We start from the raw sequence: 25,026 nt of genomic DNA on the forward strand, positions 1-25,026 counted from the left end.
TATGTAATGTAATTTGTAAGGAACAGATTTGACCATTTGTATAGTTACTGCACTGTAAACATATATTTCATAACTTTTTTCAAAAAAATGGAAAGGTTAAAGCACATATGAAAGTGAAGGTGTGGAATGTCATAAAAGTACCACACAGTTTTTTAAACAGGAAAATACGTCCTGATGTTTTTTTTCTTTTTTTTAGAGACATGAAAGACCTGTTAGTGCAGAGCTCTACTTCCTGGGCCAAATAATTAGGTAATCACCAGGACTCTAGAGCTTGATTGCATGCCATGAAAGCAGTTTGAGCATTTTGTTAAACTGCATTGGAGCTGGGATTCATCAAAAAGTTGCTTTTTATTAAAAGCTGCAAAAAGGATTCAGCCTCTGTAGATGTTCACCTTCCTGGAGGACAACCACCCACCCAGCCAGAGCTGCAACAGTGGTTTAAATCAAAGTATATTAATTATTACTGAACGCATCACTGAATGTTCTAGCCAAAGTGCAGACCCAAATCCAATTGAGGATCTGTTGAAAGAGTTTCAAACAGCTGTTCCGTTACATTTCCCTCCCAGTCAGACAGAGCTTTAAATATTTAGCAAAAAAATGTGGTCAGAAACTGGTAAGAGTATTAGATTACTCTTAGAGACTTAAAATTGTAATTCTCTGCAAGGAAAGGTTTTTGTACATTTTATTGGCTTGGATATTTAAATAAAAAATACACGCAGCACATTCAGTTTAAAAAACTAAATGTAAAATTGAATTATTTACTTTAAAATTCTACTCTATGTTTCTAATGAAGTGCATTGTTGTTGCAAAGTGACAAAATGTGAAATGTTATTTATGGTGGGATAATGTTTATAGCTACTGAGCGAGTCAAATAAAGGAAAACCTCACTGGCTTTAGACGAAACAGCTGCCAGTTCACAGGTTTGATATAAGTAAGACATTCTCTGTGATTTGGCAGCTTGCGGGTTTAAATATAAACAGTGACAAACAATTTCATCTCCCTGCGTTGGAGGGCCACAAAATCAGGTCACATTCTGCTGCTGGTTTAGTCATTCAGAGGGGTGAGGACAGAGCTGCAAACCTGCACTTTGTCAGGTTGACAGAGAATTAAACAGCAACTCTGTGAGAAACCGCAAAGTGTCATCAGACATTCGTGTGCTTTATGAAATGTTAAACAGTCGTTAATAAGGATCAGTTCACCGATGTGAAAGACATGACTTTGGAAGATGCGCCACGCTCAGACTGGTTTCTTGTTAAAAATCATGAATGCTGATATGGTGGATATACATGAAAAAAAATCTCATCTCCACTGGGAAAGTGGTGTGATGTGATGGCTCACGTTTGTTTTCTGCATTTTTTGTGATTTTTAAGAGAGTGAATGTTACCTGCACAAGTAATCGGTTCATCAGTCTTCTTACTGCCAAAATAGCTGAGGAAAAAAGCCAGGGTAGCCACTCTTCTCTCTCTTTCTCGCCACTCATTCTAGTAAAAAGCACAAGCATCTGAGGTAAATGTTCATCTTCAAATATCTGTATTAAGAAATTTAAGCAGGCATGTTTCCCTATCTTTGTTCTGTGTCTGTTCCTGTCTTCCTTTTTGTCCCCATCTCGGGTAACAGGTTGATCCATGGATCTTCTTCAGACATCTGTTATTCCGGATCTTTCCCAGAAACGCTGACAGGTTATGAGTAATGATGATCCTCTTGCCAGGAAACCAGGAGACACAAATCCGTCTCATTTCTCAGGATGGATGGGTCATTGGTTCAGGGAGTATTTATGGTGGCAATGTAAAAGTTTTACATTATGTATATAACCCCACATAAACATGAAACATCTTGCAAATCAGTTGTTTCACTTGCATTTCAGATTTAAATACCTTAAAATTATTTTTATTCTAAAATCAATCCAACATTAAAATTTTTTTTAAGGTTTTTTTTTTTTTTTTTTTTACATTATAGCAAACTGTCTCTGTATTCTTATTAGGAAACTGTCGCTTCAGCTGAGCCAGAACGTCTTTTAACAAACTTGCCAACAAGCAGGCGAGAGACAAAAAAAAAATTGTTTAAAACTGCATGTTAAGGTCTAATTTTAAACATTTATGGAAAACATTGCATTGCATGTTAATCTTTTCATTGCAGTTGTCAGCTGTAGTCGCAACAGACTAAAAATAAAATTAGTAAAAGGCTTTAAAATACATTTGACCTTTACTGCAGTTGAATAATATCAGAAAAAGGTCACCGCTGTTCACAGCGAGCCGTCATTAAAGTCCTCATCATTGTGTGTAGTGGGGTGATAAACGCTGGTCCTCATCCAACCTCGTTGCCACAGTTCCAGGTTTAAAGTTTTAATTATTACTCTGACTGTAGGCATGGACACATTCACAAAAGTTGGCAGTTTCTTATGAAAACACATTTCTTTCTAGCCTGGCATACACTGTGTGTTTTCTTAGTTATACAGGACTTGCCAAGCTCTTACATTTTTCATAAAAATACTTGAATCATAAAAGAAATGCCAGGGACTCCAATAAGTGTGGATTCTGCCTACACTGCACTTTTTGCTCTATCCAGTAAGATTTTTGTAGTTTTATTAGTGTCCGCTTTTACTACTTCAACAAAAGATCAACTTACCAGAGATCGCAATAAACACACCGAGAGCGTTATATAATTTTAGCCCTGCTCTCTACAGAAGTACTTCTGCAAAACTCCACGAATTGTTGCTCTGTTATTTATTTGTTGTTTTTGACTCAAAGTACAAGTGTCTTTTAGTTAAAGACATTACCTAAAATATATTCCCTACAAAAATGAATTGTACTTAATTGAAAATACCACAAAGGCAAAAGAAAAAAACATTATTTTTTTACTTTTATCTTTGTGTGTTTTCAGTCTGTTTTTATTTAAGCTATGACATCATTTATTGTTCTTTGTAAAGTTATGCTCCAACAAGGGTTGCTCTTACATTGTGTGTGTGTGTGTGTGCGCATTGTGAACATGTCTATCCAGAATATAAACACTACAGAGACTTCCTGTCTCAGCACCAAACAGAGGGCTGCTTCAGAATTTGAGGAAGAAAAATGGGAAGGCAGGGACACTGAGAGAGACCAGAGACTAAAAATGATGCTAACACGAGAGGGAACAGAGGAAAAGCAGAAAATAGCAGTAAAATGAGTGAGACTCAAATCAAGAATCTAAGGCAGAAGCATATTGGGATTTTTTTTATATGCTAAGAAGTGATACAGTAAAAGATGACCATGTAAGAAAATAGAAATTACATTTCTTTATGCTTCATTTTTATGGGGAGATATTTTTTGTTGCCTCCTTGCAGGATGAGTCAAACACCTGATAGGTTTGTTGCTTGATGTCAAGTTCAGTCTGAAAGGCTGAGCTATTTAACACATGATTGGTGTTGAACTGAGAATGATGCTTCCTTGGACATTGATGAAGGATTTTCGGCTTTCGAGGAAAGGACAACTTCATTAGGACAAAGCCCATAGGTAGCCTGCCGTTTTTAAAACCTGCTGGTAAGTTAACATCAACATGGACGATCTCATTAAGGTATGAAAGTTGTTTTGTGTGTTTTTTGTTTTTTGTTTTTTTTAACAGGAAATTCATGTCAAATTGGATGTTAAATGTAAATCACATCAAGAAAAAGTTCAGTTTACCTGAAAGGCGTCTTGTTGAAGCGATAATCGGAATACTTAAGATCGGCGTGACATTTCTGTGTCACCATCTCACCCTTTGTTTGTCTTTTTCTCAGTATTTTTTTTTTTTTTTTTTTTTTTTTGTCTCTCAGGCAGTTAGTGCAATCATCCAAACAGGACTCCCACACTGCTGGAGATTATTTGGACAATGTTGTTTTCAATCTGCCTCTAGGCCTTTTGTTTTCCTCGCAGTATCATTTGACAATTGCCTACAATTTTAAGGATGCAGCATGTGCAGAATAGCCTGATCTATGCAGTTCGAATCAAATTTTTTGTTTCACCCAGGTTCGAAATTACAAACACAAACTCTGAAATGTTCATAGACCACCAGTTGTATTTGCTGAATTTGCTTTTATTTTTTTCTGGTACAATGGCAATAACAACCCCTCCCGACCCCACTGAGGGACAAGGGTGTTCAGAAAATGGATGGATGGATGGACAATGGCAATAACATTTCTAATTCTAACTCTAAGTAAATTGGTAGAGTTCGGTGAAGTAGATTCAGAAGAGTAATGGTTGTTTCTCTGTTTGCTTTACAATTCAAACATCTAAACTTCAGCGTTTTTATGTGGTCTTGCTACTATCACAAACTCGGTGAAATTAGATAAATGACCATTTCTGGTTTCATAGATCTTTTATTTATCTGTTTTTATGAACTGCATCCAATCCTCAAAGTGGGCTTTTATTTGTCATTTATTCAGAATTTCCTGTGTTTCACTAGTCTTCTATGAAAGGCCTAAATAATGGAGAGCTGCAAACCTTTTCTTTGCTTGTCACTCATCTCTGTAAAGCCTCTGTTTTTCGCAGTTGTTTGCCATTTCTCTGTGTCCCAGGACCTCCTTCCTAAGCTACTCAATTCAGCTTGAAAGCTAAATTGTTTTTCATTCTACCGGGCTCCTGTGGGAACACTCAGACCTTTAGAAATAAGTTCATACCCTTTCCTGATTTGTGCCTTCCCACAATGTCATTGTGAAGGGCGGAGAGCCACCCTGACCTTTTTGTTGGGCATTTTGCAACATTAAATTGTTGCATTCATATATAATTACATAAATAAAGTTACTACTTATACCATAGCTTATCTACAGCAACTTGAATGAATATTCAAGCCCCTCAAACCTTTTTTTTATGTTTCTTGACTTAACAACCACAAAGTTCAATATTTTATTACTTGATATTTTGTGGTAAACCAGCATGAAATATTTGATAATTGTGTGGACTGTGTGGAGAGACTGGTTTTATTTTTCACTTATCTTTTCTTACAAAATAGCTGAAGCCAAGTAAGTTTGGAAGAAGAGCGTCTGTGAACATCAGTGTTCAAGTCTTACCACAGATATGAACTGTCCCCCCATCATCTCTTTAGCAAAACGCAAGCAGGACTTCTTGTAGCTTTCTTTCGACGACGCTCCTCTTCTCGACGTTAAAAGATAAAAGCCAGACTTTAGAAGATGTTACTGTAAGAGTCCCATTCATTTCCTTCATTGGTGCTAATGTACTGTGGCTGGGCTCGTTTTGGTCCTGATAATGAATCACATTATTCACGCCTCACCCTCAGTTGAGCATATTATTCTCATTACTCTGAGTAAACCATGTTTTTTTTTTTTTTTTTTTTTTATCAGCTGGGGATATTTTGCTGATTATTGTGTAATGAGAATAAAACAGCTAATCACACTTAGCGTCTTGAACTGTCCTCTCTTTGGTTCGCACGACAATTAAACCGCATTAGTCATGCAGGAACACGTGACATGCTGGCCGCCTCCTGGGGTTTTGTTATTCTTAGAGAAATTAGAATTAATGCAAAATGTTGTGTTCATTTTTCCATGTCATGGCAGATTTTCTGCTAGAATATCTTTCTATTTCAAATTGATTGCCATCATTTCATTGACAGGGATTTTATCAAGCTGTGTAACTGCTAAATGTGTTTATGTTGCATGTTGACATAAGCTGTCCCTTTTGTCTTGCTTAAAATAAGCCATCGTTATTATTGTCGGATGTTTTATTCTGTACTCTGACTTTATAAAATATAATATTACATTTGGAATCTCGGCACAAAAAAAAAAAAAACAAGCTGAGAAGACGTTTTATCTTGACAGTAAAATTGTTCTGGAAGTTGCACAAGCCACAGCAATGACTCTTTCCCCACTAAATTACTGCAAACTAACAGCTTAGCTAATCAAATTATATCGTACAAACCAGGAAGCTATAAATACCCTGTCAGCACGAAAACAATTTCTACTCAATTGCATTCGGTTTATTTCAGCTGTGAGAACCATTTACCATCTTTCCTCAAGGAAAATAAACACACAGAGTCCAACTTGAGATTCACAACTCTTACAGCGTTACAGAGCCAGGTGTTTCTGAGTCACTGAGATGAAAAACACATAAATTTAATAATCAGGATTTTTTTCATATGAGTTAAAGAACATACTGTTTGTTTTTCTGATGAGAAAATGGAAACACATATGCCAATGGCCCATGAGAGAGTATTTCTACTGGCAGTAAATGGTATATTTATTTTAGAAATAGCTGCACCAAATAGCTCAGATATTGGTTTTAAAGTGGCTCTGTCAGTGCAGTTGTGCCAACAACAACAAGCATTCTGAGGTCAAACAGAGAGAGGTCACGTCAAGGCAGAGGAATGTAGAAAAAGCTGCCCCTGCTCTAATGCGCATCTTCAGACACTGAATTCAAAATCACAGTCTTGCAAAAGTATTCATAGCTCTTGATTTTTTTTTTCTTCTAATTTTTCACATTAAAACCACAAACTTGTTAAATTTGGTTTCTATGTGATAGATACAAATTGTGAAGTGGAGGGAAAACCAGACGATGATTACAATGTGTTTTTACAGATAAAAATGTGAAAAGAGGGCTGTATATTTGTGTTCAGCCTTAATGAGCCAATACGCAGCAGAATCACCTACAACTTTAAGCCTTTTGAGGGTTTAACTCTACCAGCTTTGCACATTAAGACACAGATTTATTTATTTATGTATTTATTTTGCAATTTAGCCATAGTTAAGTAATGCTGGATACAGAGCAAGTGTGAACCTAAACTTTCAAAACTCCTTGTTGAATTTAGAATCAAAACAAGCACATATAATCATAATAAAATATATTGAAGTTTGTGTTTGCAAAAGTGACTAAATGTGGAAAAGTACAAAGGCTGTGAATGCTGAAAGAGCAACAATGCAAGAGCAACAATTTCAGGGTAAAAAAAAATTTGCTCAATGACTAATGCTGTAAGTGTTTGAGGTTTTTACTGTCATGCTTGAAGATGGGGAAAAAAGTAACACAACAATGGTGAGTAACGACTGAGACTTTGGATCTGCTACTTAGAGGGATATTAGAAAATGATTGAAATTTTATAAAAAGACATGCATGTTGATATTTTAGTTAACTTTAATGTGTGTTCTTCTTTCTTACAGTGCCACTTTTTGTCTGAGTTGCCAGTATCTCCATCATCAACTTAATCCCGTCTTCATGCTGTTAATGTGGGTCACCACCAACAGGATGAACTACAATAATACTGAATCCTGGCTTTGTAGCAACACCTCATTTTCCACCCTGCCCATAACAAACACGCCAGCTAACAGGAGTGGCATGGGAGCGTATCTTGAAAGACTGGCCCATTTAGACGAAGGACTGTACAATGATTTCTACGGCCTCTGGATTGCACTGATGGTCATAAACTCTGTCATATTCCTGGTAGGTTTTCACAAAGCTTCTTTACTAGCTTGTTTCCATAATGTTTATGCAATCCTCCTTATTTCCACACCTTGACCTTTTGCCATGTTTTGCCACATTTGTATTCACTTTACATTGGTGTGCAATATAAAATACCTTTAAAACAAACTGAATTAGCAGTTGCATATACTGAAAAAGTTCCAGGGTGTTTTGCAAGGCGCTGTATCTCTTCCGTTGTTTCTCCAGGTGGGCATGCTGCTCAACACAGTTGCACTCTACGTTTTTTGTTACCGTACGAAGCAGAAGACCACCTCAGTGATCTACACCATCAACCTGGCAGTGACGGACCTCTTGGTGAATCTCTCTCTGCCAACCCGCATCTCGCTCTACTACAGCGGTGGAGCTTGCCTCACCTGCTCCTACATGCACATATTCAGCTACTTTGTGAACATGTACTGCAGCATCTTATTTCTAACCTGCATATGTGTTGACCGTTACCTTGCCATTGTGCAGGTGAGTTATTCCCAATCATTTGTCTCAGTAGGCTTTTTAAAATATCTGCGCTCCAACCTGCAGATCTTAAACTTAGATGTTTCGAATGCCTTGCTTTCCTGTGTCTTTGCAGGTTGAAGCTTCACGTCGTTGGAGGAACTCCAGCGTAGCCAAGCTGGTCTGCATTACCGTCTGGCTGTTTGCCATCGTGGTCACATACTCCTTTCTCTCCACTGCGTTCCAGCACACAGGCTGCTGCATCTCAAAGCTCCTCTTCCTCACAATCACCGAGTTCTTTTTACCCCTCATCGTCATTGTGGTTTTTACTCTTCGCATTATGTGGGCCCTGACTGACCGTCGACTCATGCAGCAGAGCAGGTAAAAGGCGAGCAGAAGAAGAGAAAATCAGAATTTTTTGCTACCAGTTCACACGCGTTAACCAAAACAAGTGAAAAATATCAGAGAATTAACTTACTTTCAAAGCTTTGGAAAATCCCTGATTGTATCGACTTCAGCTGATCACATTTCAGATTATGTTTCTTAAGGAAGCGGAGGAGAAGAGCTGTCCAGCTGCTGATTACTGTGCTGATCATCTTCACAGTCTGCTTCACTCCCTTCCACATCAGACAAGTGAGTAAGATATCCATCCATCCATCCATCCATCCATCCATCCATCCATCCATCCATCCATCCATCCATTCATTCATTCATTCATTCATCGCCATACACTCATTCTGCTATTGAACAAATACAAAAAAAGCATCAAATTCAGAATTATCCCACTGGTCTGGCTAGTTGAGTTAATTTCGGCATTTCTAACAAAACCTGAAGCATGGTTAGTTAAGACATTAAGAAAAATCTGGGTAACACTTTATTTGAAGGGGGTTGAATAAGACTGTCATGACACTTTCATAAACATGACATAACACATGTCATGAACATGAATAAGTCTTCATGAATATTTATGACTGTTGTCATAAAGTGTCATTTGGTAAATTATGACTCTTTTAATACAAAGTTGACATTATTCAAAATGTCTTTGTTTTGACAACTTGTCATTAACCATTAAATCATTACTGTTTAAACTTTACCTTTAATAACATAAAGTTACCTAATTTTTAAAGTGCAATCAGTAATACTTTTATAACAAATTTATATCAGTAATGATTTCTTGGTTCATGTCAAGTTGTCATAACAAAGACATTTTGAATAATGTCAACTTTGTATTAAAAGTGTCATAATTTATCGAATGACGCTTTATGACAACAGTCATAAATATTTATGAAGATTTATTGATGTTCATGACAGGTGTTATGTCATGTTTATGAAAGTGTCATCACAGTATTATTCAGCCCCCTTCAAACAAAGGGTTACCAAAATCTGTATCTCTACGGACACCTGGACTCAACACTACTTACACAACCACTATAATATGGACAAACAGTATGTATCTTTAAATTAAATGTGAAATAGTGGCAATATATGGGGCTATAAATACGTTGGAATCTTAAAGTTGGCAACAATAATGTCTCTGCATCTGCAACAGGTTGCCTGTGCTTAAAATATGACGGCTTGTGACCAGAGCTGACTGGATTTGTCTTTTTTTTTATTGTAGGTTTTATTGTATTTCTACCCTGACATGCCCCATCAAGTGATTGTGTACCACTTAACCGTCACTCTAAGTAGCTTGAACAGCTGTATGGATCCAGTTGTCTACTGCTTTGTAACAAATAATTTTAAGGTGAGTCTCCTGTCTAGCCACTCTTTCTCATTACCATATCCACCTTGAAAACTGTGCTCTCTGCCACACGTCTATCCTTTCTTCAAATCGTGATTTGTTTACCCATCGGTCAGTCATTCACTTTGTTCGTCACTAAAATATTTACCACTATTTCTGTCCACAGGCTACAATGAAACATATTTTCCGTCGTGCCGAGCCAGAGCAGACCAGTGGTGACATTGTCAGTATGCAGCACAGCTCCAAGGCCTCTGGGCGGACAGTTAGCGCCATCACCAATAACAGGATCATGATGACCAGGATTCCCAGCATACGACTGAGAGACATTTTGGATAACAAACATACTCCATGAAACTGTGCTAGCAAGAGGTGCTTGGTTTTATATTTGACAGAGATGAATAGTTTCTTAAAACATTGGTTCATTAACAAAAAAAGAAAAATGCTTTCCCTTGTAATGACCGTGAATCTTCAGCTCAGGACTTATAGTCAAGATATAAGTTTTTAGTATGAGCTCTACAGCAAAAAGAAATATAGGTGGGTGTGACTAATTATGGGCAATGACTAGAGACGGATTTTGTTTGCGACCAACTATCATCATGCAGAGCCAAAGTCATCTCTCTCAATTTTCATCTGGTGATGTTGCTTCTCAGAAGACTAATAAAGGACCTTTGTATCATTGCTTAAAGGATACACAATGAAGTCTCATTGAAGCTTCTTCAGATATAATGAAATGTATTGACATCATTGCATTAAAAAAAAAAGTATTTGCCTTGTAGGCTAATGCTTTTACCAATGCTTCCAAAGTAAGTTTTTTATTTTTAAAAATCCCTACTCTTGCACTTACATAGCTATTTAGACAGTAACTGTACTATGAAAATGTCCCCCAATCTTGAATAAGATTTACAGTTTAGTAATAAATTTAGTACATCTGTAACAAATTATGTGATTAAATTGACATCTGTTATGCAACTGGTTTTAGAAATAGTCAAAATGACATGAAAAACTGCTCTTGTGAAAATGGTGATGAAAGCCATCAAGATAAGTTGCACTCTTTTATGTACTGATCATTATTTTTTTAGAGTCCTTAGAATGACTTCTTACAGTAAAGGAATATTGCTCCATACAAAAATCCAAAGGACATTTTGTATGGTTTCATAAAAGAATTAAATTTAGCAGATTATTTAAACATATTAATAATGTGTGCTGTTTTAATCATATTATTTGCCAATGTCTAAGTTACACCAGTTCAATTTCATATTAACACAAATAGCAACTCAGTCAAGCACATGGCAGAAACTCAATGTACTTAACTATCTAGACGTGAAGACGACAAGCTGATGTTCAAATAGAACATCAGATTATGGGCAAGAGGCAATTAAGTGACTGAATGTGACATGGTAGTTGGTGCCAGATGACTTGGTCTGAGTACTTAAAAAACTGCTGATCTGCTGGAGAAAGATCCAAAAAAGAGAAAATGTACAGTGTGCTATACAGTGTGCTTCAGATGTGTGGATGAAAATACCTTGATGACATCAGAAGTCAGATGAGAACCATACATTTCAATCTACATTTTTACATGAAATACCATCTCAACACATCAAACCGAAGCAGAAGGGCTACAGCAGCAGAAGACCACACCAGGTGTCACAAATGTCAGTTAAGAACAGGAAACTGAGTTTGAAATTCACACAGGCTCAGCAAAATCAGATAAAACTAGATTGCAAAAGTATTGCCTGGACAGATGAGTCTTGATTGCAGCTGCAACATTCAGATGGTAGGGTCAGAATTTGAAATACACATCATGAATGCATGGATCTAACCTGCCTTTTATCAACATTTCAGTGGTGTGTGTGGTGTAATGATGTTCAGAATTTTGTTGTTGAGCATCCACTCATTATAACCAGAGTGGAGCCTGGTTATAATGAGATCTTATAACCAAGTAGCTTAAACAGCTACTTAGAGAGTAGAGCACCTTTGTGTCATGGATGTGCACCCCAAAAATCTACTGCAGATAATTTAAATCTGCAGTAGATTTAAATAATCTTCGATCTAATTTCAATATATTTGAACCTGGAAATTATTGCTGGGGAAGAGGGATGTGTGAGTGTCTTTCCTCAACCTGCGGCAAAGGTAACAGAATGGATACAAAAATATTGACGAAATAAAGTATGTTGACAGGGTCACATTTTTGCAACTGAGGAACTTGTTAAACTAAATTTCTGCAAGAAAAAAAATTGACAAAAATAAAAGCATTGCTCAAAATAGACTCCTCTCCATATCGGTATACTTTTACATGACCAAACTCAAACATATTTTGTCATAAATGAGCAACTCAAACATTTAAACATATCTTAAGTAATGTAATAGTTTGCTTATTTATAATTTCTTGACGTCACGGTCAACACCGTTGTCCACACCCCCTCTTTGTTACTGTGGAAACCAATAAAATAGATGAGTGGAGCGCGTGTATCAGATAGTCACTGAATTAGCTGGAGAAGCTTAGCCCTGACGCTAGCCCCATTTTGACGTTTTTATGGGCACATTTGCGGAAAGAAATTCAAAATGCTGCAATAGTTCTAAGGTGACCAAAAGAAGAAATTCCCAGGTATGTCCTGTCTTTTTGTGGTTTCACAGGAAAGAGTCTTTTGGTGTTAAGTCGTTAAACGTTTGCAGTCGAGATATATTTTAGCCAGCTTAGCTCGCCAAGGTAACGTTAGCAAGCCAAGGTAGGGTTAACGTCAGCGTCCCTACGGAGAGGTGTTTCTACCTGTTTTCAAGTAAACACAGAAAACAGTAAAAAGGAAACCTCTATAAACTCGTCGTGTGTACTTAGGGTGAGAGGCGGGAGGGACAAGTAAAGTTTGCTAAGGCTTTTTTCCCTCGGCAAAACAAGTTATGACAAGTTTATCAAGCGCTCCCCCTAACCAGTACATTCCTTTTAAAAGGAAACGTTTAGACAGTTTTCTTTTTCCTTTTTATCTGAACAAGCTCTCTATGATATGTGTATCTTATATTTACGGAGTTTCGAGTTTCGTTTCTACACGCAGCAAAATAACTATTGGAATGTCGCACATCTGTAGTGGAAAATTTTAAACATTGACATACAGTGAAAGGGAATGATTAAAGAATATAAATGCTTTATTATCACTATCCTCAAAGCTAAACCGCGCTGCCCTTAAAGGTACGTTATAGCATTGAGATAAATCTGTCAATTTAAACAGTGAACACTTGCGCAACGGACAGTGTTGTAATGTGGTTTTTTGTTTCTTAATCTTGTGCTTCAGATGTCATTTTATGGTTTGACGCCTATTGTTTGAGGTTACATTATATAGTCTCAAGTTTATGCATGGGTAAAAAAAAGCTTGAACTTTTGGCTGTATCCAGTTCTTTCCCAAAACTGATTTGCATCATATTTTATGTCATCTATTTTAGAGCAGGGCTACATTTTTCTAAACCTCAGAGGAGTTCTTGTTTCCGATTATGGAAGCCAAAAGTACAAAAATACTTGGAGCACACTGATGCTTTCTGGGACTGTGACTTGCAAAAGTATTCATACCCTTCGAACATTACCACATTTTGCAACTACACACTTAAATGTATTTCCTTCTCCGTTAGCTTTGGTAGTCATAAAATAGAGTTTTTTGCTTGTTCTTCTGTACAAGACAACTTAAGAGCAGTCGGATTAGAAGGAAGTCTTGCCACAGATTTTGAATTGGATTTTGATTTTGACTCGCTGGGTTATTCTAACACGAATATATCTAAATCATCTTTGGTTGTATGGTTAGCATCGTTGTTCTGATGAAAGGTGAACCTCCCCCACGGTTTCAAGTTTTATGCAGCCTTTAACAAGATTTCTCTGTCTTGCCCTGTATCTAGTTTCATCCATCTTCCTATTAGCTCCTGTGTTCCTCCTGAAGAAACTGTAGGGATATTGTCCTCAATGGGGTTTGCAGCTCCGATTTGCTATGACACTTTTGCATATAGGGAAATGGCTTTATTTGTGAGAATAAAATCATGACTATGTTTACTAACTGTGTGACTTCTGGAAGTGATTTTGCAGGATTTCATTTAGGGCATCAAATTAGAAAAACCATGCATGCCACATTTCTCAAATGTTTCATTGTAAAAACATTTTTCTTTTGCTTCAGTGATGTGCAACGTTGTGTTGGTACATCACAAAGAAATCCACTAAAATCCAATGAAAATTATAATTGCTAAAGGAAAAAACGTGAATATGTTCAGAAATATGAATGTTTTTGCAAGGACCTGCGTTTAAAAGGTCAGCAATCACCTACTATAATGTAAAAACAATGTGTTTACAGATTATCTTCTGTGTTACATGTTAACCCTTGTTACTGGTTCAACTGACTTTTGTTTTTTTCCAGATTTCTGCTATTTCCTGTCCAGCTGGATCTGCACAAAGTTGGAGACCCTTCAATTTTTTACCTGGTTTTCTACAAGCAAAATAACTGGAAATAATAAGAATACAACTTCTTTCCAAGTTTTTTATTATTATTATTACAACTTTTTTTTTTTTGTTGTTGTTGCAAATGACTGTTAGGCTCTCCATCACTTTGCAGTTGGGCTTAAGAACCATCTTTTCTGATTTTATATCAGTGTAATCGCTAAATGTCTAATCACTATTCATGGCCTATTTACCCCATTACAATGATGATTCATTTCTTTTAACTCAATATTTCTTAATGCTACACGTGTATTTTTTTTAGAAAAATAAACTATTCCCACTCAATAACTCAGCAAGAGTAGGGCTACGGACATGTGTATTTTTAGTATTATCATTTAAAATTTATTTTGGATGAAACTAAATGAGTGGAGTTGTCTTGGGATTTGAAGGAAGTTGTGAAAGAAACTAACCACAAACAGTTTAAATGAAGTCAGACCAAATTGAAATGGGAGGAGAACCTGAGGAGCATAAGGTCCTGGACCTTCCTGACGACAGAAAGCCTAACAGAGTCATGAAAGATGATAAAAGTGAGGATGAAGAGGAGGAGGGAAAAGCAGTTCAGATTCCCCGATATCGCTGGGTCATGCATGCTGCTGTGATGTTTGGACGAGAGTTTTGCTACGCCATGGAAACCGCCCTGGTGACACCAGTTCTTCTACAGATAGGTAAGCAATACTGTCTTTCTTAAAGTCACATTCCTGTCTTGCCTTGTTACTTAAGTGAGGATGTATTATGAAGTTGAGAAGGAAATTTTTTTATTTATCCGTAGAACCTGTGCTCCACTGAACTGGTATGACGAATGCAAAGCACACATGGTACTTTTCTATGTTGTCCTGCAAGTCCAGTCTTGCAATGGGTAAAGTTATTAGACTCACTCTGCTTAAGTGGCTCAGTACAGCTGCTTCACGATAATGTCGGTGCGATTATTCTAAACTTATGTTGACAAAAGTTACAGCTATCTCTCTTTCTTTGGAGGTACTTCAGCGACATAATTGTGACTAAATTCCTCAAACATTGTCAGGACATTAAACCAATCTGGCCCACACTTGGCCATGATGATGGTGTTTGTTCGTTTTCTTTGTTGGAGGGGTTGGGTTTGAATGCTTTGAGTTTTACATAAGTCTCCATGATTAACAGTTCTCAGGAGATACTGGAAAAACATCATGTAGTTTGTTGTCATTGGATTAGACTGGATGTTTCCGTCTGTCTCCCAAGCTGCACCTCTACAGTAGTACCCAGTGAGGGGCATTAGCATGGTGTTAGATGTCAACTTTGCCAGCATAGCAGAAATGAAACAAAGGCAGTTTCCCCTGCCCAGGTATGCCAAGAATGTGTAACACAGCACATTTCAGGTTCACCATGTTCTACTCTTTCTGGTGTATTAAACTTTATTTACTGTGTTTTTGTGCTTTTCTTAAGGCATTTGGTTGGGGTACTTTTTTTCCTCTGTTGGTATTGTCAGATTAACCTTTTACATTTGTATAGTTCAATGTTCAGATTGGTTGACTGATAGACTTATAGGTCACTCTGACAGAGATCTGCTTAAAATAAGATCTGCTTATTTGTATATATTTAGACTTTTTTTTATTTAAAATGGTACATCTAAAGCTGCCAAAAATGTTTCTTTCTTTTGTGAATAAGTATAGTATACACATTACACTTTTAGCTAAGTGTAATTAAAAATCCTCTGATTTCACATTTTTATCCCCTTTTCTGAAAGTTTAAAATATTTTTTAATTTCTTCACATAAAAATCTCATTAAAACTGTTCATAAGTCATTTATTTTGAACATTTATTTTTTCTTTTTGTATTAAGCAACCTGAATGTTCCCCTTTGCTGTCGTTTGTTAGTTTTCAGAAATGATCATCTTTTCAATAAGCAGGGCTGTAAAGTTTTCACAACTCATCATTCAATCTGGAATGGATTGAATGATGAGTTATAAAAAAGTACAACTACAAACCAACTTAAACTGTTTAAGAAGGACCTTATTGCAAAATATGTTCTATAAGAGGACTGTTATAAAGTCTAAATGCTATTCATGATATAAATAGTGTTTTAAATAATTGTACATCTTTAAATATCATGTAAAGTGGAAACAAGTTGTCTCGTTTTGGTGTTTTGACAGTTAATTGATTATAAATTGATAAAAATGAAAGGGGCAAGTGATTATAAGATATTGTATCTTCTACCAGCTCTTTTTCGAACAGAAAATATAAAATTTGCATGTCACTTGGGAATAATTATTTTAACTTTTATTTCTTTAGTTTGTTTCATTCTATTTTATTTTTTTTCTTTATAAAATAAAATAAACGTGCAGACATAACTTGGTCTGCACATTATGTCCTGTTAGGTTTGACTGAAAGGTCTGTCAGTCAAACCTTTCTCACCGGAGACCAAAAGAGGACAGTGTTTGATTCTTACACATTTGCCAAGCAAGATAAGCTCGGTGGATAAGATCGGCTTCATATCTAAATCGGCCAATCACCGATCTCCTAAAATTAAGGAAATCGACACCGATAAAGCGGTGCACCCCTAGTTTTCTTTCAGTGTTGTAAATATTTTTTATATATTGTTATATTGCTTGTTTTCCAAATTCAAATAATAGACCATCTGTACCAAATGTATTTTTCATAACTTCCTTCCAAAGGCAGTAATTTCAGGAAATGGGCATAGTTGTAAAAATGAAACACTTCATTCCAGTAATATTGTGATATTACAGACTGAAGCAAAATACAGAATCTAAATGTAACTCTTTAACACTTTGAAGTGTCTAAAGATGTTGAGCATATGTCTCCTGGTTCACATTAGATCTTTCCAAAGGATAAAATGTAAGCCTTATGTTTCTACTGTAAAATCTTATTTTGGGCATAATCTGAACTGTTTTATTCACTTTGTGTTTTCTAGGTCTTCCTGAGCAATATTACAGTTTAACCTGGTTTCTCAGTCCCATACTGGGTCTTCTGTTCACCCCGCTGATTGGCTCAGCCAGTGACCGCTGCACTTTGCGATGGGGCCGTAGGAGACCATTCATTCTGGCTCTTTGCACAGGAGTGCTAATTGGTGTTGCACTATTTTTAAACGGATCATTGATTGGTAAGACAGAGTCTCAGATGACGTCACACATCTGCTAGGATTACAGTTCTTACAGGTTAATCCACTTTGTATACATTTTGTTTTTTTGTTTCAGGCCTTTCTATCGGTGACAGCCCAAACTCCAAGCGGCAGCCAATTGGTATCGTTCTTACTGTTGTTGGTGTTGTGGTGCTAGACTTCTGCGCTGATGCCTCCAAGGGACCAATCAGGGCTTACCTTCTTGATGTTGCTGATGCTGATGAGCAAGACATGGCTCTGAATATACATGGCCTGTCTGCTGGTAAGACATTCCTCACATGTTTACATTTAATTTTTTTTTTTTTTGTATTATTGGTGAATTTTAAAATTACATAAAAAATGCATAAACACTTGCTATAGAGAATTTGTCTGTTTTATAGTCAGATTAACTTCAAGTACTACTACTATTTATAGTACTTTTTTTTTTCTTTTTTTAAACAAAACATTTCATGTTTCTGGAAATTGAAGGGAAAAATAGCACATAGTTTGTGAAACTGCCAAAACTTGCCTTTTTATAAATGGTTTTAAGAAAGAGCAACCCAAACTGCTCTTGCTTTTTGCAACCCAAACTGACTGAGTGTGAATTTAAGTCACGTTTTTATTTCAGGAATCTCTACTGTGCTTTTTCTGGTTTTTCCAGGACTTGGCGGAGCAGTTGGCTACATGTTGGGAGGCCTTGACTGGACCGGCACTGCTCTGGGTAGAGCATTTAAGTCACAGGAACAGGTCCTCTTCCTGTTTGCTGGGGTTATCTTTATTATTTCTGTAACACTGCATATGCTCAGTATCCCTGAGAGGACTTTTGCTTCAGCTAACCAACTGAAAGATGAAGATGATGAGTCCACCAGTCAGTTGTCAGTAAAACTGCCTGGCTGCACACGACCTTGTCTCGTTGCAATTGCAGAGGAAGATGCTTTTGCACCAGCCTCTTGCCAAGAGGAGAAAGAAACGCATCCCGAGGAAGCAGAAATCGATTTCCTAGCTGTGGACAGAGTTCGGAGTAAAAGTGATTCAGTCCTTGCCATGCCAGATGCTACAATCGAGTTAGACTCTGACCTTCACCTAGACAGGCAGATGTTCTTACCTGAAGTGCCTTTATTACCAGAAGATCTGGACAATGCCTTTAAGCCATCAGACACCGGTATGGAGTCATCATCTACTATTGACCCCACCTCTCACACTAATGGGGGAGTGTTTGTAGAACCTACAAATACAGATGTGCCTCAAATGAAGGACCCAAAAAATGGCCAGCTTTCTGTTCCTCAGGCCAGTTCTGCCTCAGAGAATTCACACGTACGATGGGTGAGATGATCCACTTTGAATACAAATTTCTTTTGACATAAAATCAGTTTGAGAACGTAGCTAGTCTTGTAAATTGTCTGTATTCACTTAACTTTAGTATGTACGACCCTGCCTAGTCAGAAAACCTCAGTGCTTGCAAAGTGTAGAAACCTGTGACATTTGTTTGGATTTTTAATTGGTACCTCTGCGTCTCTCTCTTCTTTTAGCATGAGCTAACTGCTAATGGCACCAGTGCTGGTTTGCCTTCCTCTCAAGCCTTGAATACAGGTAAAGGCCACACCTCCACCAAACCAGGGACCCGCACTGGCAACACTTCTGTCTCATCACGCCAACATCCAGCAACCTTCTACAGACAGGTAGACTTATTTTATTTATTTTTTCCATTTTATTTAAGGAATTTAATTTATTCTTACGTAATGACAGTTATTACAATATCTAATTTCCCTTTGGGTTAATCATGATTGACACCGGCTCTTTCTTCATCTTTAGCCCTCCTTTACATTTTCATACTATGGTCGAGTGGCATTACAACGCTACAGACTGAGACGCACAAGACTCACGGGTCCTCGGCCAATCACCACCTCCCGTAGTCTGACTGATCTGCGAGGCATCCGGGGACCTGTGCACAGAAGAAAGAGGCAGCTGTCTGCAAGTAGCCTTTCATCTGAAGGCTCCAGCAGTGTTGGGGAAATGGATAGGGGTACAACTGTGAAGCTTCTTTGGCTATCCATGTTCAAGGTGAACTAAACTTTGTACTGTTGTACTTTAGTACAGGGTTACCTATACAAAATTTGAGGGAAACTTGTGGTTGTACATTAATGGAACCTGTCTTGTGAAGAAGTCAGTGTTTAAAAGGGGTCTGGAAAAGTATGGAATGAGATTAGTATGCTCAAAGTCTGGAAAGGAAATAAGAGCGCACTAGGTTTTTAGTAATTCCATACTTTATTCCCTTTCTGAAACTCTACAAGTTATATCTTTTCTTCCCCATGTCCTCCCTCTGATCGCTCATTCATTCATCTATTCTTGCATTTGTAAATTCTTTGATGTATTTAACCACTAGCTTTCCGCCATCTATTTGACTTTCCGTTCCATTATCTCTGATTTATACAGGTTCAGAATTTAAAGCCCGACCATCAGTAATGCTTTTAATTTATTTACACTAAAGTTTTGTTTTTAAATCTTTAAAACCTGTCATGAAAATCACAAGAACACAGAAAATTTTGAGCTCACAAAATGTAAAAACTGATTTAAGCTTTAGGCTAATTGTCACTCTTTTTATTTCCCTGTTCTGCAGATGCCAAAGCAGCTCTGGAGACTGTGTGTATGTCACCTCCTTACATGGTTCTCCATTATAGCTGAAGCCGTGTTTTACACTGACTTCATGGGTCAGGTCATTTTTCGTGGAAACCCTAAGGTAAATGCATACATCTTTTTGTTCTTTTAAATAGAAAATTGAAATTGCGCATCATGTAGTGGACTACTATTCATTTATGTTCCATTCAAGCTGTCCAGTCTCTTTGTCTTGCCTTAAAGCCTGTGTTCTGCTTTCATCAGGCACCAGGCAATTCCACAGAGCTACAAGATTATCACAGAGGAGTACAGATGGGGTGCTGGGGGTTGGTGGTCTATGCTGCAACTGCTGCTGTTTGCTCTGGTAAAACACCAACCCTGTTTTTTCATCTTGAAAGTACTTGGCACTGAGCAAGCTACCAAATTACACAAAAGGAAGTTGCAGATAATACAGTTAAGCTTCCCTTTTTTGTTCCGTTAATGTGATGACTAATGACCAAAAACTTCTCCCCTGTTCCAGCCATTCTTCAGAAGTCTTTGGATAATTTTGATCTGAGCATTAGGGTCATCTATGTTGTGGGAACTTTGGGTTTCTCAATAGGTAAGTCTGCAGCGTAGTTTCATGTGATGCTTCAGACTTGTATTTGTGTTCATTCAAAATCCTTCAGTTTTTGCTAAAGTTCTGAGTGGGACTATAGAGCAACCACTTTTATTAAATACAACATTATGTCAAGATTGCTGCAACAATTACAGATAAATTGTTGCACTTATTGGTAACAGTTACTTAACATAACCATTATCAGATTCCACTGTTGAGTTGGAACCAGACATTGATTGGGTCAGGGTTGACATGATTTTTGATGATTGAATGATCTAATAGTTTCTCAAAGAGAATGGGACACATAAAATAATCATGTTGACATTCTCACTTATTTTGTGTTAAACCTGTTTGTCTTCCTAAATTTTGTTGTAATACATTATTATTAGAAACTGACATTTTTGTTACATTGTGTTTTTTTTCTTTCTTTAGGAACTGCAATTATGGCAATATTCCCTAATGTTTACGTTTCCATGGTGATGATCAGTACCATGGGAATCATCTCCATGAGTATCTCATACTGTCCCTACGCTTTACTTGGACAGTACCATGAAATCAAAGAAGTAAGATCAGAAATAAGTTCACCACACATTGTTTTGATTCTACATTTTAAAAAGCATTATTCAATCTAAAAACTAAGTGTTTTTATTATACATAAATGTCTAAATTTCTTTAGCGCTAAGCTTTTCTAGGATTTACTTTTGTCTTAAAATAAAACAAAATTTTTCTTTAAAAATTAGCAAGACAATTTTTTTCTATGGCACACATCAGCAATATAGCAATTCAAATTTTACAAAAGAAAATAAAACAACAAGCAAGGCATTATGCTGCTGTGAGAGGTTAAAGACAGACTCCCTGTTTTTAATGGAAAGCAACTCTAAACAATTTGATTTCATCACTTGATTTAAAGGAACTCAGTGTTTCAGCAGTTTTGTGGAAGGTTGTTTCAATATAGTGGAACATAAATGCTGAATGCTGCTTTCAAGTTTGGTTTTGATTCTGGGGTTATAGAGTAGACTTGAATCATAAGACCCAAATGGTCTTGTAGATTGGTACAATGAAAACAGATCTTTAACGTATCTTGGTACTAAACCATTCAGTAAGCTATAAAAGTACTTTAAAGTATATTCTCTGACATGCAGGGAGCCAATGTATGGACTTTAGATAAATGTTGACCCTTTTTTTTGTTCTTTCTCAGTACATTAACCATAGTCCAGCCAATACTCGAAGAGGCTTTGGTATAGACTGCGCTATACTAACCTGCCAGGCAAGTACAATTTTTGCTTTCACTTAAAAATGATCAGAATTTAAAATAAAGATTTTGCCCCTCATAATTCTTAACCTGTGATGTTGTATTTTTATTTTTTTTCCAGGTTTACATCAGTCAAATTTTGGTTGCATCAGCTCTTGGATCTGTAGTTGAGGCTGTTGATAGTGTACGTGTCATTCCAGTTGTTGCCTCCGGGGGCTCCTTCCTGGGATTCCTCACTGCTTGTTTCCTAGTAATTTATCCTGACCCAGAGCCCGGTAGCTCTGTGGATTATTAGGACTCTGATGCTATACCTGGAGAGGAGGATCAGAATATTAAAAGGACCAATGACTAGAGACTATCTCTGCTTAACCTCACAGATCAGACAAGAGAAGACACTGTTGCCTAAGGGTAGACAAGAACTGCCATGATGGATTAACTGAACAACCAAAAACTGCATCATGTGTAAATTGTACCAAACTTTGCTGGTGTGCATATGTGATGGGCTGTGCCATGTGGAGCAGCAAAGAAACACAAAAAGGGAAAACATAACTGACAGATGATATTCCATCTAGTAAAAATGTAGGATGGGTAGATTTGGACTACTATTGTAATCTAAATATGAAGTGGAGGAAATCATATAAAAACAATGCCTGCTTGTGCTGCTCTGTTTGTGGAGTTGCTACCTCAACACTAAGAACAATAATGTTTAGCTGGTAAGTCACAACAGCGAAGACCAGGCTCGAGCTTCTGGTCCAACTGTTGAAATTTATTTAGTTCAGGCTACTGGAAGCACAAAGCACTTTGAATTTTTTTTTTTTTTTAACAGTGCTGCCACGCGGATGGTGCCAACTATCACCAATATGTCACATTTTACTCTGCTGCTGCTTCTAAACTGCCAAATGGACAATCATAATGCTGTAGAAGGGAAACTAGGTGCAACCCTGCATATTTTCAGATTAAATACAGATGTATATATTTGTTCCACTTTTTGGTGGACTTCATGGACATTTCACTGCCATTTTACAAAAGCCAAAAAATGTCAAAAGGTACAAACCTCTTGAGTTTGTTCTAGTTGAATAGGTGTTATACAATCAAACATAGGATTTTTTTTAATAAGTCTATAGTTAATAAATGTGTCCATAGTGGTTCATTTTAGCAATATATTTGAGCCTCCAGAGAGTTATTTTCATTTTTTTAAAATCTAATTTCTGATGATTAGAAGTTTATCTCTCAGGGTGTTTTGTTAAAAAAAATAAAAAATTGTGACTGCTGGGCTATTTTGAACAGCTTGGATAGAGAAGCAAATTTTTAATGTTGATTTCAAATCTGTAAACCGTATCCTTGAAGATGAGCAGGATGGAAGAGGAGAATTGGGGACGAGTAGGATTTATTGTAGTCGTATCTTTGTGCATTTCCTTGAAAGCAAACTGACCTTTACCCTGTTGTGCATGCTCATGACATCAACTGGTCACTGTAAATCTGTCTTCTGTTAGAGAGCTACACCGGGGAATACATTGCTCCAGAATAATGAGAAAGAAAGTTAAAAAAAAGAAATGCACGATAATACAGAAAGCATGTTTGGTATTTGGGGCAGGCTAAGCTCCCAAAGTGCATTTAATAGTTGTGGAGCTACAGCAGAACGTCATTAAATGTGTTGTGAATTCAGAAAGCAGATTTTTAAAGCCTGACATAGTGTTTTTGTCATTTATACCGTAACACCACGTGGTGCATTATTCCCAATCATCTGTGTTGAATGAAAGTGAGGATCACTTTGCATGGCTCATTTGCAAAATTTAAAGTATTATGATTGCTCAGCTCAGGAGAAACATCAGACCTGATTTTCTGTCTTATGGGTTTTCTGTTTTTCTGTCATCTTCTGTTGAAGGGATTTACTGTGCTCCCCAACCACATCATCTTTGTCTTGTTTTCAGGCAGTGTCAGCATTTTAAAGGAAATATCAGAAATGCAATGATAAAACTTGGAGGACATTTTTTGTAATTTCAAACAAGTGACGTATGTTTTCAAATGCTTTTTTCCCCCCACCACAGGCTTAAAACTTATAGTAATGAACAATTTAAAAACACTTTTTTTCTACTTGGGTTATATCATACCTTTGTCAAAAATAAAAAAAAAATTAGTAGCTTACCAATAACGTATACAAACTTGGATATAAATTTTCTGTAATCTGAGCAAACGGAACAATGTTTTTGCCTTTAGTTTAGTTCAATTATCGATTTTTCCAAAGATTGTTTTCATATTATCTTAGAACTCCCATATTAGTGCGAAACTACTTGCATTGTATATTGCAATTATTTTTGAGATGGTTTGTATTTTTTTTTCTTTTTTTTTTTCTTTAACAAATTAACACATTGTGTGTTCTCTGAGACTGATTTTTGGTTCTGTGTGCTGATGTACAGAATTTTTGTAAATTGTCCTGTTAATTGGAGATAAATGGGCAACATGTGTCATCACAAATGAATCCAGCAGTGGTCCAGTTAATTCTTCAGTTTCTGTTACATAAGAATCTGAGACAGGGAAAAATATGGGACAAAAATATTTTACAATTTCCAAGAAATGTCTCTTATGGCACAGTCAACATTTCTGACTCCATAAGTGAAAGCTGTACCAATTATTATCAATTGGAAGCAATTATATTAGCTACATGGTGGCGTGTGGTTTAAGGTTTTCAGACTTATGTTCTGTGCATGAATGTCATATATTTTTGTTTTTGTTTTTATTTCAAATTTTTATAGTGCAAATGATTGAACTTAGTTTTAAATTCAAGAATTGGATGCAAAACCTTTGATTTGTAGTGGATTTTCTTTCGTCTTGTCAGGTCAAAATTATGCATGCAAACTCAAACAAGTGGCTAAACGTCCCTTAGCCAGTCGCAGAGAAACTTAGTAATTTTTTGTAGCCATAAATGAGGAACTAGTCTAATTCTGACCACACTTTTCACGACCCTGTTTTTTACCTGCACATTTTTGATAATGTGTTGTTTAGAGAACATCTAAAACATTAATCTTTTGAACCAAAATCTTGACAAATGCATTGGTTATTATAGTCCAAATGTTGTCCATCAAAGTTTCTAACTTCCTGGACTAAACTTTTAGACCAAAAACTGGTTTAATATCAAGAAAATGCATAAAATAAACATTCCTTCATGGCTTGTTTGTATGTCAGAAAGATATGTAGTGTATATACTGAAAATGAAATGCTTTATGTTTGATTTGCAGGGTGTTCACATTTTATTCATTTAACAGAAATTGACCAATTCAAATGTAATTGATAAACTGTCGCCATCTACAGGCCACATTCAGTCAGTACAGCCAGCTTTTTTTTCGTTAAATCTTCAACACGGGGTTCTTGTGTGAGACTGTAATATGGTTTATAACGTGAGAC

General features: G+C 36.7%; 2 protein-coding genes across 3 annotated transcripts; both read left to right on the forward strand.

Annotated features, from left to right (window-relative positions):
• Positions 1 to 3,024: 3,024 nt before the first annotated feature.
• gpr20 (G protein-coupled receptor 20) lies at positions 3,025 to 10,395 on the forward strand. Of its 2 annotated transcripts, XM_015030150.1 has the most exons (7): positions 3,025 to 3,515; positions 7,118 to 7,397; positions 7,623 to 7,889; positions 8,002 to 8,246; positions 8,414 to 8,498; positions 9,484 to 9,609; positions 9,773 to 10,395. In XM_015030150.1, exons 2-7 carry the CDS (start codon positions 7,173 to 7,175, stop codon positions 9,956 to 9,958), a joined length of 1,134 nt encoding a protein of 377 aa, XP_014885636.1. In that variant the 5' UTR covers positions 3,025 to 3,515; positions 7,118 to 7,172; the 3' UTR covers positions 9,959 to 10,395. The 2 variants fall into 2 exon arrangements, with proteins under 2 accessions (XP_014885636.1, XP_014885627.1); XM_015030141.1 differs by lacking the exon at positions 3,025 to 3,515 and having other exon boundaries at positions 4,196 to 7,397.
• A 1,655-nt stretch (positions 10,396 to 12,050) lies between these two features.
• Positions 12,051 to 24,406, forward strand: LOC106946074 (solute carrier family 45 member 4-like). Its single transcript, XM_015030195.1, has 13 exons — positions 12,051 to 12,211; positions 13,992 to 14,736; positions 16,976 to 17,164; positions 17,259 to 17,444; positions 17,823 to 18,484; positions 18,691 to 18,840; positions 18,974 to 19,222; positions 19,779 to 19,898; positions 20,039 to 20,138; positions 20,295 to 20,375; positions 20,805 to 20,935; positions 21,571 to 21,639; positions 21,746 to 24,406. The coding sequence occupies exons 2-13, from the start codon at positions 14,496 to 14,498 to the stop codon at positions 21,917 to 21,919; spliced, it is 2,352 nt and encodes a 783-aa protein (XP_014885681.1). The 5' UTR covers positions 12,051 to 12,211; positions 13,992 to 14,495; the 3' UTR covers positions 21,920 to 24,406.
• The last annotated feature ends 620 nt before the right edge of the window (positions 24,407 to 25,026 follow it).

This window comes from Poecilia latipinna, unplaced genomic scaffold (assembly GCF_001443285.1).
Source record: "Poecilia latipinna isolate Pla-1442-1.1 unplaced genomic scaffold, P_latipinna-1.0 Scaffold11, whole genome shotgun sequence".
Taxonomy (NCBI): domain Eukaryota; kingdom Metazoa; phylum Chordata; class Actinopteri; order Cyprinodontiformes; family Poeciliidae; genus Poecilia; species Poecilia latipinna.

Coding starts and splice junctions, on each gene's coding strand:
- gpr20 (XM_015030141.1), top strand. CDS start 7,095: ATGTGTGTTCTTCTTTCTTACAGTGCCACTTTTTGTCTGAGTTGCCAG. Junction 7,890..8,001: donor GTTACCTTGCCATTGTGCAG/GTGAGTTATTCC, acceptor GTGTCTTTGCAG/GTTGAAGCTTCACGTCGTTG. Junction 8,247..8,413: donor CGACTCATGCAGCAGAGCAG/GTAAAAGGCGAG, acceptor ATGTTTCTTAAG/GAAGCGGAGGAGAAGAGCTG.
- LOC106946074 (XM_015030195.1), top strand. CDS start 14,496: ATGAAGTCAGACCAAATTGAAATGGGAGGAGAACCTGAGGAGCATAAG. Junction 17,445..17,822: donor TATACATGGCCTGTCTGCTG/GTAAGACATTCC, acceptor TGGTTTTTCCAG/GACTTGGCGGAGCAGTTGGC. Junction 18,485..18,690: donor AGAATTCACACGTACGATGG/GTGAGATGATCC, acceptor CTCTTCTTTTAG/CATGAGCTAACTGCTAATGG.